The sequence below is a fragment of the Dermacentor variabilis genome, chromosome 8, assembly GCF_050947875.1.
Source record: "Dermacentor variabilis isolate Ectoservices chromosome 8, ASM5094787v1, whole genome shotgun sequence".
Taxonomy (NCBI): domain Eukaryota; kingdom Metazoa; phylum Arthropoda; class Arachnida; order Ixodida; family Ixodidae; genus Dermacentor; species Dermacentor variabilis.
Genome location: NC_134575.1, coordinates 72997807 through 73014043, shown reverse-complemented (window position 1 = coordinate 73014043; position 16237 = coordinate 72997807). Strand labels below are relative to the sequence as shown.

General features: G+C 46.6%; 1 protein-coding gene across 5 annotated transcripts in view; it reads right to left on the bottom strand.

Annotated features, from left to right (window-relative positions):
- Positions 1-16237, bottom strand: part of Dic1 (Dicarboxylate carrier 1) — a 61324-nt gene that overhangs the window by 18748 nt on the left and 26339 nt on the right. For all 5 annotated transcript variants that reach the window (XM_075702376.1, XM_075702379.1, XM_075702377.1 and 2 more), the window contains exons 6-7: positions 4657-4771; positions 742-834 (exon numbers count right to left, since the gene is read on the bottom strand). In XM_075702376.1, the coding sequence (XP_075558491.1) occupies positions 742-834; positions 4657-4771 (208 nt within the window). The remainder of the gene's footprint in view (positions 1-741; positions 835-4656; positions 4772-16237) is intronic.

Sequence of the window (16237 nt, the reverse complement as noted above, 5' to 3'; positions counted from 1 at the left end):
TCCTTTGTAGCAATTGTTACGAATGGGTGGCTGTCTGATCTTCCCTTTATTAATTACTTCTCTCCACCTTGGGGCGTTCCGCAGGACTATTACATCAAACTCTTGCATTTCCTTCGAGTTGTTGACAAATTCGACTTCGCCCTGCCATCTGCTAGTCACCTGGTTAGCTCAGATGGTAGAGCGGCTGCCCCTGAAAGGCAGCGGTCCCGGGTTCAAGTCCCAGACCAGGAAGAATTTTTCTTCAACTACGAGGCTTTTCTTTCGGGGAACCCGTATGGGTTTGCTTTGTAGCAATTGCTACAAAGGGGTGAATGTCTGATTTTCCCTTTGTTAATCACCCGTCAAGTTATTGACCATTTTGCATTTTGGGAATTCCACTAAACCCCATCTGCTCCTTCCAGTTTCTTTATTTTTGTTTTTAATTTTATGAATAAGGTTCAAGATTCTGATAAAGCACTTCCTCCTGGCTCTAATCATCCACTCTATCTCTACGGTGCTGAAGAACGATATGTGAAAAATGAGCACCCACCGCAAGCCGGTTTTGTACTACAACATGTGGCGAAGCACACACATGCAATGTGCCAGCAGCTTTGTTAAATGACTCAAAATTACTTTGCTGATTTGCAAAAATGTGGTCTTCGATGCAGCTAAGGATGGCAAATGAAGAATAAAGATGCGAAACAGCGATTTCATTCAAAGATTACCTACTGTATTGCGCTACAACTGATATCAGAATCTTACCGCCATTAGGCTGGATGCAAAGTGTGTCGTTAGGTTGTCACCAAAATATCCGGTCGTCAGCAGAACTTGCTTGATCTGCTCGTAAAATGAGATCTGTGGAAAAAGGTAGCGAGAAATGCACCTCAGATTTCAACTGGCAAGATGACGAGCACAATGCAATAACATAGGATATGTGATTATTTTGGCACCTGATCATAAAAGCAAAAAATAATTAAGTGAAATTTACAACGTGAGAAAGATGACGTCGAGAAAGCCAGTGCACAGGGCAGGTACTACCTCCTGTGCATTGTGCTATGTACTGCACTGTGAGCACCTCTGCGCAGTGTTTCGTGGCATCATTTCTTCTGTGCTATCAATTTTACTTCTTTGTTACGAACCAGCTCGCCCAAGAAAACGTTTTGCTAAGCAAAAAAGCTTTGAAAGATGGCTCAAGATAAAATTTTGCAACCTTCCATACCTCAGTAAGAAAGCCCTCATTGTGTTTAGGCCACCTAAGGCTTACTCCCGAAGGCACCTTACTGGAAGCTTTCATAGTGCTTCCTCACCGTAAGGGAGTCTTGATGTTACTTTCATGCTTCCTTTTAATGCTCCTGACCCTGGAGAGCTTCACCTCAATGCTTGTCTAAAGGAGGCACACAGTGGCAGGTGGTGCATGCATGCTACCACCTGCCGCTGGCAAACACTGAGACACAAGTCCGACTTGAAGGAAGTAATGGCGTTATAGCATTTCCTAAAACAGCAATGCTAGCAGTCTGATGCTGCCTGTGTCACAGTTTGCCCTCCCATGGGTTAATTTTTTTATATATCATTAACAAAATTGGAAGAAAGTGCCCACGCATTAGTAAAATAGCACGCACTTCAATGTGGAACACATCTGACAAACTCTCTTTTTTTTTGCTGATTAAAGGCATCTTTATAAAACGACAGGTTCCCTTACTTACAAAAGCACTCCTCTCATGAGTAAAAGTGAAGACAGGCTTCAGAATGTGCTTGCTTTCTCAAAGCTTTGCAGGGAGGAGGCATGAAGGGCTTTTCACATAAGGTTATGAAGTGGTGTGAGGGAAGAAAGGTTACGAAATTTGGGCGTCAGACAAGTTTTGTCATCACTATGAGGTGCATGTCAATTCCATATGTGAGCCAGTTTTCTGTGGTCCAACTGTTTGTGACATTTATTCTCCTTCACTGCATGCCATATCAGTCCACAGATAGGTTTGTGTACGAGTTGAATAGTGTTTAGGTTTAGCAGCTACAGTACAAGCTCAATGATACAATCTCCGTTTTGCACAATTTCACGGCACCAACATTCACAATTGAGAACAAAAAGAATGACCCAGTACAGTTAAGGTCCTTATTTAATGGTTAATACAGTGGACTTCCCTCAATTTAACTTTCTTTAATTCAATTTTTTGATTAATTCTATCCCGACTGAAGGTCTTCGCTAGTGCTCATGCATTTGTAAGGACCGAAATTTCAATACTTCAATCCTAAAATTGGCCTTTGCCAGATAAGTCAAACTTGACCCGTCAACATGCAGGCACCTGGCCTCTATGGTGACCACAATAACCATAATTGTGACCCCTTTAGTCGCAGTGTGTCTGTCTCGGTGGGCATAGGGGTCAGTGAATGCACTGAACATATTCCATCTACCATCGAAAACGCCAATTTTTCGTCAGCCCTAGGAAGATTATCAAGTTAAAATCGTAGCTCACATTTTAATGCACGCTTTTCTTTTTACAAAAAAAAAAACTGGGTCAAAACTTGCTTGCGCAGAGCAATCGGGAAACCAAAACTGCCTTCCCAATGTTCATATGCTTTACTGCAGTACATAAATGTATTGTAAAAAAGCTGACTTTAAAAAGCCATGCGGCGAAGCCGACTTCAGGAAACCAGCTGCCAATGTGCAACACATAGAATAACACCTCGGTTTGGGCGAGTTGGTTCATCTCTTTTCACAAAAAACATATTAGACTTTTGCCAATTTTTCTTGCTAAAAGACCAGGCGCGCGCTCGCCTTCTACTTTGTTTAGGAGTTTCATTGTTATTTTTACATTAGCCCAAAATAGAAAATAGCGCTTTATAGTGTGGCTTCACGGCTTACAGGCGAGCGCTGCCGTAAAGCCACACTATAAAGTGAAAGTCGCACTGCTGTGAAGCCACACTATATGGCGAAATTCACACTGCCGTGAAGCTATACCCAAAGGCCAAATGGGCGTATATGGAGAGGAGATGACTTTGAGGCTAAAGAATATGGGGGAAAAAACTTCGCCTCATATTCGAATAAATATAGTACTTGCAATATTAATTAGTTTTGTTATGAAGTCGGACTTTAGTTGTCACAGAAAGCACAGCTGCTGTATCTGCCTTGCCTAGCATTACGCAACACCTCCCTCGTCAGCAGTGCACTTTTCATGCAGCTACGCACTATTGTGTATGTACAGTGGAATCTCGATGATACGATCGCGGCTAATACGAATTTCTGGATGATACAAATTTTTCTGTGGTCCGGGCCGAGCCCCATTACTTTGCAACATGCTAGGGAACGATTGTTACGAATCAATTTTCGACCCGCGTCGGTTGATACGGAAATTACCGAAGACACTTAGGAAATTCTAAAGTGTACTTGGCGAAAGCCAGACGCTGCTGCCGTCTGCACTCCACTTCCTTGGCTATGCTGTTCGGTGAAATGGCCAGTCGCTGCTGCCGTCTGCGCTCCAATTCACTCGCTTTGGTGTTTGGCGATATCACCTGTCACTGCTGCCGCTTTCGTTCTGCTTCCCTGCCTTTGATACCTGGCGATCTAATCAGCTGCTGTTGGAGTTTCCGTTGTGCCTCCCTTGCTTTCGAATCTGGTGACATGTTCCGTCGTAGCATGCGCATTCACTCCTTGTTCTTCTGGCGTTTGGTGTTGGGGGAATCCGGCGTCCGCTGCCGCTTCCCCGAACCGCTTGGCGCGCAATCACTGGGCCATTTCGGAGCTATGCGTCAGACCCACTCGACTTCAACGAGACATCTGGCGAAGGAGTGGCAGTGCAGCTGCCACCGCCGACGCGCGCTCGTTCTACTGCTGTGTGACGTCACGGTTGCTATGCACAGCGGCGCCCCCCACCGGCGTGCCGGTTGCTAAGGAAGGGAGGAGGTTGCGCCGCTGCGCAGAGGAGAGGCCACAGTTGGCACGATTCCAGCGCACGGACGGATGCGACCGCGAGCATGAGCCCCACTGACAGCTGCGAAAGAAAACAGTGCACAGTCACGCGATTCCTCCCTTTCTCGTTTGGTACGGAGGTGGGGACATGGCACGGGAGAGTGCGGAGGCCACGACTGGGCACGAAGAGTTTGAAGCGGTGGCGCTTTTGTTGCTTTTGTGCTTTTCCTCCTTTTCCGCATAGCTGCTGTGCTTTGGGCCGCGTTCTTTGTGTTAGACGTGGGCGACGGCGAAGGACCACCACCGGCGGCTGAAACGTTGCACGCGCCAGAAGTTCTGAGGCGTGCTATGGCCGCGGATGAAATCAGCGACGACACGCGATACGCGCTTTTATGGATTTGGACAAAGTCTGCTAAGTGACCTGACAAAGAAAAAGAAGCAGAAGCACATTAGAGACTTTTTCTTCAAGAAATAAATGCTTTTTACGTACATGTGCCTGAGTGAGTTCACCTCTGACTCTTTAATCCAGCTAGTTTTAATTGTTCCGATGATACGAATTTCAGCTAATACGAATATTTTTCGTGACCCCGTGAGATTCGTATCATCGAGATTCCACTGTACCACATGACATGCCCCTCTGTCTGTGCGCACCTCCTTTATCACTAGCTGCAGGCTCTGGCGCAGATGTTCATGCAACAACACAACAATGCCAATGCCGAACCATGAACTGTCATTCAGTAAAAGAAAACTGTAAACGAAAGACAGCCACCAACCTGCCCAATAGTCATGAGCACAGCTCTAGCTGTAGCTGTGCCGCCTCCTGAGAAAAGCTTCAGTGCTCCTTCTTGCCGGTAGACACTCCAGAGGCCATCCAGTGCATTCTTGTAGCTTAACAAAAGCGATGAGACATGTGAGGAGCATGTCAGAGTAAAAGACAACAATACTGTCACGCAGCAGTGATCATGAAAAGTGAGCAGACAAACCCTGAACAATAAAAGCAACAAACTCTTTACAGGTGAACCCGTGCATGCACAACTCAACTGCAGTATCACCAGGCATGGTCAGTGATTGTTAGGAAGAATTATGACTTGTGATCAGCCCCTATATGAATGGCATCCTCCTACATTCTAATGAACCAACATTCACTGCCTACTGACAAATTTACTACAACAGTTGAGTCGTGTGATGATGAAGCCCCATCTGTCATAAAAATAGCTTCACTATGTATAATACTATTCGCAATAGGTGTGCACACGGATATTGGCGAGGAAAAAAACATGGTCAGGTCAATAAAGATTACACTTCTCTTTAAACATACCAATCTTTACGGACTACCAGGCTATAGGAGACTGGGATGGCAGACTGGGATGGATAGCGATACCTTGTGAAACTCTGTTCAACTGCATTGTGTTAGGCTTTTTTTTTGTTATGTGGGTCCTTCCATTGAAGAAAAATAAACATTAACTTCGCATTGATGGTTACATAATTGCTGGCACTTTACAGCAACAGCTAAGTAGAATGTGGTTAGCCAGTGCAGTTCTGTACACTTTTTGGTTGAACTCGGTGCCACTTGATGGCACCATGAATGTGGTCTCCCATATAGCGCGTTTATTCAAATATAAGGCGAGGTTTTATTCCCAGAATTCTTAGCCTCAAAGCCAGCGCCCACTTAGTACCCAAATTTTGCCTTACAGTGTGGCTTCATGGCAGTGTGGCTGCGATGCCATGAAGCTATACTATAGGGTAAAATTCACGCCGACTTTAGGCTCCACCTACAGAAGGAATTGGCACATACTTGCACTCCACGTGTTGAAGCACCCTTCACCCCCATTTCATAGTTGCCATTTCACATTTTGGCTGTGCTAGTAATTCGTTATTTTGGAAAATCTCCAACAAGTCTGAATAATCTCTCAGCTACTCTATATCGCCTAATATTAGCATGCATACTTAAGCTTTCTTTCTTGGGTCCCCTAACTGCTCCCTTGCCTTACAGCCGTGACCACCTTATAATGAAATAAATATGGCAAAGGTCTCTGGTAACCAGGTATTCCATGAAGGGTGATAAGTGTATGCCTACTAACAATCTAATACTCTCTAATGTAATAGAAATGTAACCATGATGCCACCAATAGGCCAGCAAAAGATCTCCAGTGGATTCTGATTGGCTTGACCAGTAAGCTGCTCAGCTCGGCTGTCAGCCAGCTAAACCAAGCCACTGGTCAAAACGTACATGCACATACAGATGTACCATTTCAAGTAGTTCTGCATAAGTATTTGACATTTTTTCCTACGAGAACATATATCCTGCGTCATGTGAAAAAAACTTGCTTTGCAGCAATTCATACTTCAGTTGGATTCCGCATTTTTGGTATTGTTATAGCAGTGGAATACTCATCGAAGTAAAGCTGGGCCAATGAAATTGCAAGATTTATACATTGTGATAAGCAATAATTTTTTATATATCTGTTCAATACGTCAAAGTTCAACTGTGCCCACATACATACCAATACAACATCTTCATCTCTTTGGAGCACATACAAGTGCGCTGCCCCAATTATGTAGTTAATATGGAGTGTATAGCCTTCACAACCTTAATAACCATCTCACTGTGCCAGAGTTAAAAAGTTGTTAATAGGGGAATCATCACTAATGCCTCACATTATTGACTGCGTCTGGCATGGTCATGTATGTCGCACATTATCAATGCACTCATTATCTGGCCATGGGTGCCCTTTTATTGATTGCTGTTGACTAGAACGAAATGTTCTGTTTGTGTTAAGGTGCAGAAGCAGTTAATACAGCGGAACCCCATTGATATGCTCCTCGCTGTTACATTTTCACAGTCCTGCCTTAAAGCCCATAGACTCCTATGCATAATGTTCCCATTCTGTAACATTCCTGCATCTTGTGTTGCACTGAATTTCACGGTCATGAAAATTTTTTGGTGCACAGGCAAATCCGAAAGCACAAAATGTCAGAAGTATGTGAACGTCATTCCCTATAAGCATATCACAGTGAGAGTTTGTTTTGGCTGGCTCTCAAAAGTCAGCTTCATCGCAATACAGCCGTGGTATATGGGTTTCAATATGTTATGTGGGTACCGAGAGGGTTCTACTGAATAAGCAATCATAGCCCCATCCCTTTATTAAAAAGCCACTTTCCTCCTGGAACTTCAAAAGATTGGCATGGAAAACAAGTAGGTTCTCACGTAAAATTAAAATACCTAAGTTGTAAAGGTACTTGCTGTCTATACAATCGGTGAAGATATGCTTGTCTTTGTTTTTCAATAGGATGGCAAAATGGGATGTAAGTTATTATAAGTGGTTCCAGGTATTCATTGTATATGGGTTGTTGTTGCTTCCTAATTCTCAGTAAGTAGTTTTCTAAGACGAGTGTGTCCTATATAGAAATGGCGCAGGATCACTTAACAATACTTAACATTCGGCTAATAAAACACTCTTGGTGACGGCATGTTTTCTTTCACCAAGGAGAGATCCGGCAAAATGAAATTTGTTATTCCCTTGCACTCCATTTCCTTGCGCTAACACATTTCCTGTTCTCATTTACACACCCAAAGATCACATACTTTATGTGCTAAATCCCATGACAAAATGATACTGTGGCATTGTGTGACACACAACTTTAAAGAAAGGCATGGTTCTTTGATCAAAGAGGTGTGCTCAGAGTGAGCAACCTAGAGCATTTAACGAGATTGCTTGGCAGCAATTCGTAAAATCTCTCATAACGTTATGTCGAGAGGGCTCTCATTATCTCAGACACAATTTTATTTCAGCTCATCTTTGACTTTCCTGTAGTACTACTAGTAAAGTCAAACCTTATTATAAAGAAGTGGCATCCAACATTAATATAACTTTGTCATATCTGACACAATAGAACCTCGTTCTATGTACTGGAAAAACATGAGAAAAAAAGTACTAACCAGGAAAACGTACGATCCGAAGCACTAACTAAAAAATTTGAACGACTCAAGTATTGTTGACAACTACTTAATGCGAAGCGTTGCTTGGATTGTGGCGGCACGAGACACTGGATGCCACTGAAGTGAAACGTTATGCCCACCTCACGTCGCCTGCAGCAGGGAGCAGTGGCGCGTTTTGATTATCACCTCTAAAAGCGTGCTGTATGGCATACCAATGGAATTAAGCACCACATAGCATAGCTGAAAATGCTTATCGCAATAGGTCTGGCAGCAATAGACGTGAATAACACTCCCCCTTAATAACACTCCTTGGCCTTCACATCACCTCTGATCTTACTTGGAATACCCACATCACCCATATAATAAGTAACGCTAACCGAATGCTAGGTTACTTATGACGCAACTTTTCCAAAGCACCTTCTTCCTTAAAATTAATCCTCTATAAAACTCCAAGACGACCTAAACTTGAGTATGCTGCTTCAATCTGGGATCCAGGTCAAATAAATCTAACGCACTCACTGGAAATGGTTCAGAATAACTCTGCTCGTTTGATTCTAACTATGATAGGACTGCGAGTATCAGTGCCATGAAATCTAGCCTTAAGTTACCGTCCTTGTCGTCACGTCGAAAAATGTTCCATTTGTGCCTTTTTCCTAAATTATTTCATCACCTGCTGCTATGCAACAAACTTATTTCTCCGCCTCCATATCGCCCAGACTAGATCACATTCATAAGGCAGGCATTTCATTATGCAGATCCAACGCTTTTTCGCAGTCATTTGTACCACACACTTCCAATGAATGGAACCGCCTTCCCGCTTCGATGGCCTCCACCGCAGATCACCAATTATTCAAGAATGCTGTATAACTAGGAACCTTTTTCTTCACATTGTTCAGCCTGTACTCACAAACGCCATAGCTAACATTGTATATCTAGGTACCATTTGTTAAATAGTTTTGTATATACATAAATATATAACTTTTTGCACTAGTAACTCCTGTTTGTTGAATTTACCCGTTTTGCTTGTAACCACTCCCCTCTGTAATGCCGTAATGGCCCTGAGGGTATGATAAATAAATAAATAAATAAATAAATTGACAACACAGGAGGAGCTTCACTGGTAATTGAATAAGAAACTATGCCTTTTCACAAAAGCACCACATGCCTTTTCTTGTACACATGGAACCTAGCAGCTGGAAAATGTATACAATTGCAGTATGCAGCAGGGAACGACGGCGCATTTCGATTTTTGCCTACTAAAATCGAAATGCCGTTTTCCCATGCCATGAGTGGCTATGTACTGTTCTAGATCATGTTCACCTCCGTCCTTTTCTTGTACACATGGGATCTAGCAGCAGGAAAATGTGTATGATTACAGTATGCAGCAGGGAATATGGCGACTGCAACAGGGAACGGAGACGCGTTTGCCTACTTATTATTGCCGACTAAAAGCATGCAGTACGTCATACAAAGGGCACTGAGCACCACATGCTGTAGAATAGATAGGTGAAGATGCTTATAGCAATAGGTTTGGCAGCGATAGCTGTCAATGCGGTAGCGATGACACGGGAGGAGATTCGCTGGTAATGGAATAAGAAACTCTGCGCGATGTCATTTTCATGTGAGATGAGCAGCTAAATACCATTCTTGATCGTGTCCACCTCATGCCTTTTCTTATACACATGGGATCTAGCAGTTGCAAATGTATACCATGTATAACAGGGTATGATGTCGCCTGCACCAGGGAACAGCGGCATGTTTGGATTATCGCTTACTAAAAGCATGCAGTACGGCACACCAATAGCACTCACGCACTCTAAAATAGATAGGCGAAGATGCTTATCGCAATAGGTTTGGTGGCGATACCTGTGAATACCATGTGCGATGGCCCGGGAGGAGATTCACTAGTAATGGAATAAGAAACTATGCGTGACGTCGTTTTCACATGAGACGAGCGACTATGTACCGTTCTCGATCGCGTGCGCCTCATGCGATCGACAATCTCTTGTACCGCTTGTACACGAGATTTAGCAGCTGGAAAATGTATACGGTTGCAGTATCCAGCAGGGAATGATGTCGCCTGCATCAGGGAACGGTGGCATGTTTGGATTATCGCCTACTAAAAGTGTGCAGTAAGGCATACTAATGGCACTAAGCACCATGTGCTGTGAGATAGATAGGTTAAGATATCGCTACGAGATAGTATTTCCAATGACGAAGAGCCGAGCAGTAAGAAGACGACGACGATTTGAAGCTAGCGCAGGCTGTTGCCTCTTGTCCAAGCGCAGCGTATTTTCTTGTAAATATACTTGTACATAGCTTTTCGACAAGCCCATTTGTTTCCACTGCCATCGAATCGGGCACATTTCTCGGCACTGTCGCAGTCGCTGGAGTTCCCCGACCCAGCCTACTTATACTGCCTACTCTCGCCCCCCAGGTGGCCCTTCTCGTCCCTATGCCGCACGCTCCGATAACGCCGCCACTGATTCTCCTGCACCGAACCCCTCCTATTCTCATTCGCCTTCGCCCCAACGACGACACTCTCGCTCTCCGCAGCCCCATCGCTCCTATTCACCAACTCCCTTCGGACGCCGCTCCCAGCCGGAAAACTGGACGATGCAGCGCCTCGAGGCGACGCTGTATTGCTCCCTACGCCGCCAAATCCTCTACTGACATTGCCCACTCATCTGAACCTTCTTGACGTGCAAGTCGACGGTGTTTCTGTGTCTGCACTCATAGACACTGGGGCGCATTTGTCCGTAATGAGCGCTGACCTACATAACTGGCTCAAGAAAATTATCATGCCCGCCACGACGCCTGTTGTCCGTGTCGCCAATGGCGGAACAGCCCCCGTAATTGGTATGTGTACCGCCCGCGTCTCCTTCGCCGATCGCTCAACTATCGTGCTATTCACAGTCATCGCTCACTGTCCCCACGACATCATCCTCGACTTAGACTTCCTCTCCGCACATTCTGCTCTCATCGATTGCTCCGCCAGTACTCTCCGCCTCGACCTGCCTGTTCTGGATCCCGCTGAACAACACCCTACTCGCCTCAGTTCCGTCGACTTCGTTCGCTTACCACCTTCGGCACTGACTTACGTTGACTTCGTGTCATCCCCACCAGTCCCTGACGGTCACTACATCGCGGCTCCTATGCAAGACGTCCTCCTTACACACGGGATCACAGTACCTCATACAGTTTTATCTATTACGGCGAATTGCGTCTGCCTGCCAGTGGTCAATTTTGGCTTGACGACACAATTGCTGCCACGCGGGATGTCTCTGGCCTAACTTTGCTCATTCGAGGATCACTCTGTAGCATCTATTTCAGTAGACGACCATTCAGCCGATCCTCCTCTACCGTCGCAGTCGACAACTTGTACCATCGCCAACTTACAGAAAATGATTGCACCCGACATGCCTTCCGAGCACGCTCGTGCGCTCTACCGCGTGCTGATTTTCTACCAAGATATTTTTTACTTGAACGATCGTCCTTTGGCCCAAACAACAGCTGTCAAACATCACATTAATACCGGCGATGCCCCTCCTATTCATTGCCGCCTGTATCGAGTATCACCATCTGAGCGTCAAGTTATTCACACCGAAGTTCGCAATATGCTTGCCAAGAACATTACTGAACCGTCATGTAGTCCATGGGCATCACCTGTTGTGCTGGTAAAAAAGAAGGATGGCTCATGGCGCCTTTGCGTGGATTATCGGCACCTTAACAAGGTTACCAAAAAGGACGTGTATCCCCTACCTCGGATTGATGACGCCCTTGACTGCCTCCGTGGTGCTCGCTATTTCTCCTCTATTGACCTTCACTCCGGCTATTGGCAGATTGCCGTGGACGATCTCGACCGTGAGAAAACTGCCTTTGTAACACCCGACGGTATTTATCAATTCAAAGTGATGCCGTTCGGTCTATGTAACGCTCCTGCCACTTTTGAACGCATGATGGACTCCCTTCTTCACGGTTTCAAATGGTCCACGTGCCTGTGCTACTTGGACGAGGTTATAGTATTCTCTCCAACGTTCACTACGCAGCTCTAGCGCCTCTCAGCAGCCCTGGATGTTTTTCGTCGAGCCGCTCTGCAACTCAACGCATCGAAGTGCCAATTCGGCCGTTGCCAGATTACCGTCCTTGGACATCTCGTTGACGCGAACGGAGTGCAACCGGACCCAGGCAAGATCCATGCTGTTACGCACTTCCCGGTTCCAAAGTGTGTCAAGGATGTGCGCAGCTTCATCGGCCTTTGCTCGTACTTCCGCCGTTTCGTGAAAAATTTCGCGGCCATAGCACGACCACTAAGCGAGCTTTTGAAGAAAGGCGCCCCTTTCCAGTGGGGCGATAACGAGGCCTCTGCATTCTCGCTTCTAATCAACCTTCTCACAACGCCTCCCGTTCTGGCCATTTCGATCCTTCTGCGCCTACCGAAGTCCGTACTGATGCCAGCGGACACGGAATTGGCGCAGTACTGGCACAACGCCAGCGTGGCCACGACCGTGTTATCACTTACGCCAGCAGGCTCCTCTCGCCCGCGGAGCGCAACTATTCCATCACTGAGCGTGAGTGTCTGGCCCTAGTTTGGGCGGTTGTGAAGTTCCGCCCATACTTATATGGCCGACCCTTTTCCGTTGTCACAGACCATCACGCGCTTTGCTGGTTATGCTCATTGAAAGACCCTACAGGAAGACTTGGTCGCTGGGCCTTACGCCTCCAAGAATATTCGTTCTCTGTCACCTACAAATCTGGCCGACTACACAAGGACGCTGACTGCCTGTCTCGCTACACGGTAGACAAGCCTGACGACGCCGACAGTAGTACCGCCGACGGCATTTTCTCTGTGTCTGCCTTCGCTAACATCGCCGATGAGCAGTAGCAATACCTATTGCTGCGAGTACTCATCGAGCGTCTGCGCTCTACACCTACCGACGCATCCATTCGCCGATATGTCCTCCAGGGCGGCATTCTGTACCGAAGGAACTTCCTCCCTGATGGCCCTGATCTTCTTCTTGTCGTGCCAAAACATATACGACAGACTGTGCTCTTTGAGATGCATGACGCACCCACTGCAGGACATCTTGGAGTAACCCGCACGTACGACCGCTTCCGCCGCCGCTTCTATTGGCCTGGTCTCGCTCGCTCCGTTCGACGCTATGTTGCTGCATGTGATCCCTGCCAGCGTCGGAAAACACCTCAGGTGCTACCTTCCGGTTATCTACAGCCGATCACCGTCCCTGTGGAACCGTTCTTTCGTGTTGGATTAGACCTCCTAGGTCCCTTTCCCACGTCATCCTCTGGGAACAAATGGGTAGCCGTCGCAACTGATTACGCCACTCGATACGCTATCACGCGAGCTCTCCCTACCAGTTGCGCCACTGACGTCGCGGACTTTCTCTAGCGTGACATTATTTTAGTGCATGGCGCCCCGCAACAGCTGCTTACTGACCGTGGTCGTAACTTCCTCTCGAAAGTTATCGCCGACATTGTGCGTTCCTGCTCTATTCAACACAAGCTGACTACCTCATACCATCCTCAAACCAATGGCCTGACAGAGCGGTTAAATCGTACGCTTACCGACATGCTGTCCAAGTACGTTTCGAAGGACCACCACGACTGGGACGTTGCCCTTCCTTACGTCACATTTGCTTATAATTCTTCCCGGCACGACACCGCCGGATTTTCTCCATTTTATCTACTCTACGGTCGCGAACCGACCATGCCCCTTGACACGGTACTTCCTCCTGCTGCGATCTTAACAACCGAGTATGCACACGACGCCATTGCGCTCGCCGACCATGCACGCCAGCTTGCCCGTGCTCGACTGACGGACTCGCAAACCACGCAGCAGCGTCAGTACAACGCCCGCCACCGTGACGTACAGTTTTCGCCTGGTGCACTCATGCTCCTTTGGTCGCCCTCTCGTCATGTCGGACTTTCCGAAAAGCTCCTTTCGTTATACACAGGGCCCTACCGCATGCTGCGCCAGGTGACGCCTGTGACTTACGAAATTGCTCCTGTGAGCTCAACCTCATCATCTACTCTGGCATCTACTGATGTCGTGCACGTCAGTAGGCTCAAGACCTACTACACTGCTTCAGACTCCGGTCTTTAGTCGCTCCGGGACGGCGCTTTTGCCGCCGGGGGTGGTGCTACGGGATAGTATTTCCAATGACGAAGAGCCGAGCAGTAAGACAACGACGACGATTTGAAGCTAGTGCGGGCTGTTGCCTCTTGGCCAAGCGCAGCGTATTTTCTTGTAAATATACTTGTACATAGCTTTTCGTCTGCGTCTTCCTCCGTAACAATATTGATCGCAATAGGTTTGGCGGCGATAGCTGTGAATGCGGTGTGTGATGACTCGGGAGGAGATTCACTGGTAATGGAATAAGAAACTATGCCCAACATCGTTTTGGCGTGAGACGCGCGACTATATACCGTTCTCGATCGTGCGCCTTATGCCTTTGCTTGTACACATGGGATCTAGCAGCTTGAAAATGTATATGGCTGCAGTATGCAGGAGGGAATGGCATCACGTTTGGATTATCGCTTACTTAAAGTGTGCGGTATGGCATACCAATGGTACACACGCACAGTAAAATAGATAGGCAAAGATGCTTCTCGCAATTGGTTTGCCGGCGATAGCTGTAGATGCAGTGTGCGATGACCCAGGAGGAGATCCACTAGTAATGGAATAAGAAACTATGCATGCCCTTGTTTTCCCGTGAGACCAAGCGGCTATCTACTGTTCTCGGTCCCGTGCACCTCACACGTTTTCTTGTACACATGGGATCTAGCAGCTGAAAAATGTGTACGATTACAGAATGCAGCTGGGAATGACATTGCCTGTAACAGGAAATGGAGCCAAGTTTGGATTATCGCTTCCTGAAAGCGTGCAGTACCAATGGCACTCACGCACTGTAAGATAGATGGGCGAAGATGCTTATCGCAATAGGTTTGGCCGCGACAGCTGTCAATGCGGTGTGCAATGACCCGGGAGAAGATTCACTGTTAATGAAATAAGAAACTGTGCACGGCGTCGTTTTCACGTCAGACGAGTGGCTATGTATCGTTCCCGATCACGCACACCTCACGCCTTTTCTTGTTCACCTGGGATCTAGCAGCTGGAAAATGTATACAATTGCAGAATGCAGCAGGGAACGGCGGCGCATTTCGGTTATCGCCTGTTAAAAGCATGCGCTACGCTTCCAATGGCACCATGTGCTATGAAACAGATAGGTGAAAACGCTTATTGCAATAGGATTCGTGCTGATAGCTGTGAATGCCACATGCGACAACCCCAGAGATTTGCTGGTACCGAAATGAGAAAGTGAGTGCGCACCGTCATTCTCACGTGAGATGGGTGGGTGGGTATTGCGGTGAAGCTGCCGCAGTGGGCAGCTATAAACTGTTCTCGATTGTGCACGCCTCGGAAATGCGCACGCCTCGCGCATTTTCTTGTTTACATGGGATCTAGTGGCTGGAAAATGTATCATACAATCGCAGTTTAGCAATTTATTGTACATTGGTACCAAAGAATAGTGTTTTCCGAGAATATATTGCCGCGGAGAGCTCTCCACATGCCAGTTATGAGCACTCTAGCGAGGCACCTTTCCAAGCGTCTCATCGCTAAAACCCATTACTCGTCGCATCGCCATTAGAAGAGCGCCAGCAATGCCTCACGCATGGCGATACAGCGCGTCTCCCGTGCACGTGCTCACGGCAGCGCCCGAGTCTACCGTCCAATGAGAAGCCACGGCATGGCTCTTGGCCTTCGGGGCGCGTGAAAAAGTGCATTCGGCGGAGAGACGCGGTTGACTGTGGAATAGGCTCCTGTTAACTCTTCTTTTAAAGTGTGTGAATGCTTAATATTGAGTTTCCGGGCACAAGTTCGCCCACAATAAACCAGTGTGTTTCGTGTGCTTCATTGAAGAGTGCTACAATACGAACCAACAAAACATAAGCGTAACTCTATTGGGCCATTTTTTGTTGTTGATTGCGAACGTTGGCGCAGGGAAAACGTATGTAATGGGAGCATATTAACGACGTTCTACAGTATTTGTCTTGAGTGTACACACTGATATCAGCAATAAAGTTTGCAATCAGGTCTATAAGGCTTGGAGTGGTGCTAGTTGGCATGACATAGTTTTGTTTACTACACTGTGCTGTTCACACTAAGGATTCTGTGTGAACATCACATGCGCACATCTGTGTTCATTTCATTAATTTGTACTTTGTGTGAACAGTACAACCCAGCAAACACAACATGAGGTTTGTGCAAAAGAAATGTAAGTGTAACGCTTGCAACCGGCCAATTAGGACAGCCCATTGGCAGTTTGACAAGGTGGTACAAAGCTAGTGAGTAAAACTAAATTATAATGCTCAGGCTACTGGCCAAGACGTGCATG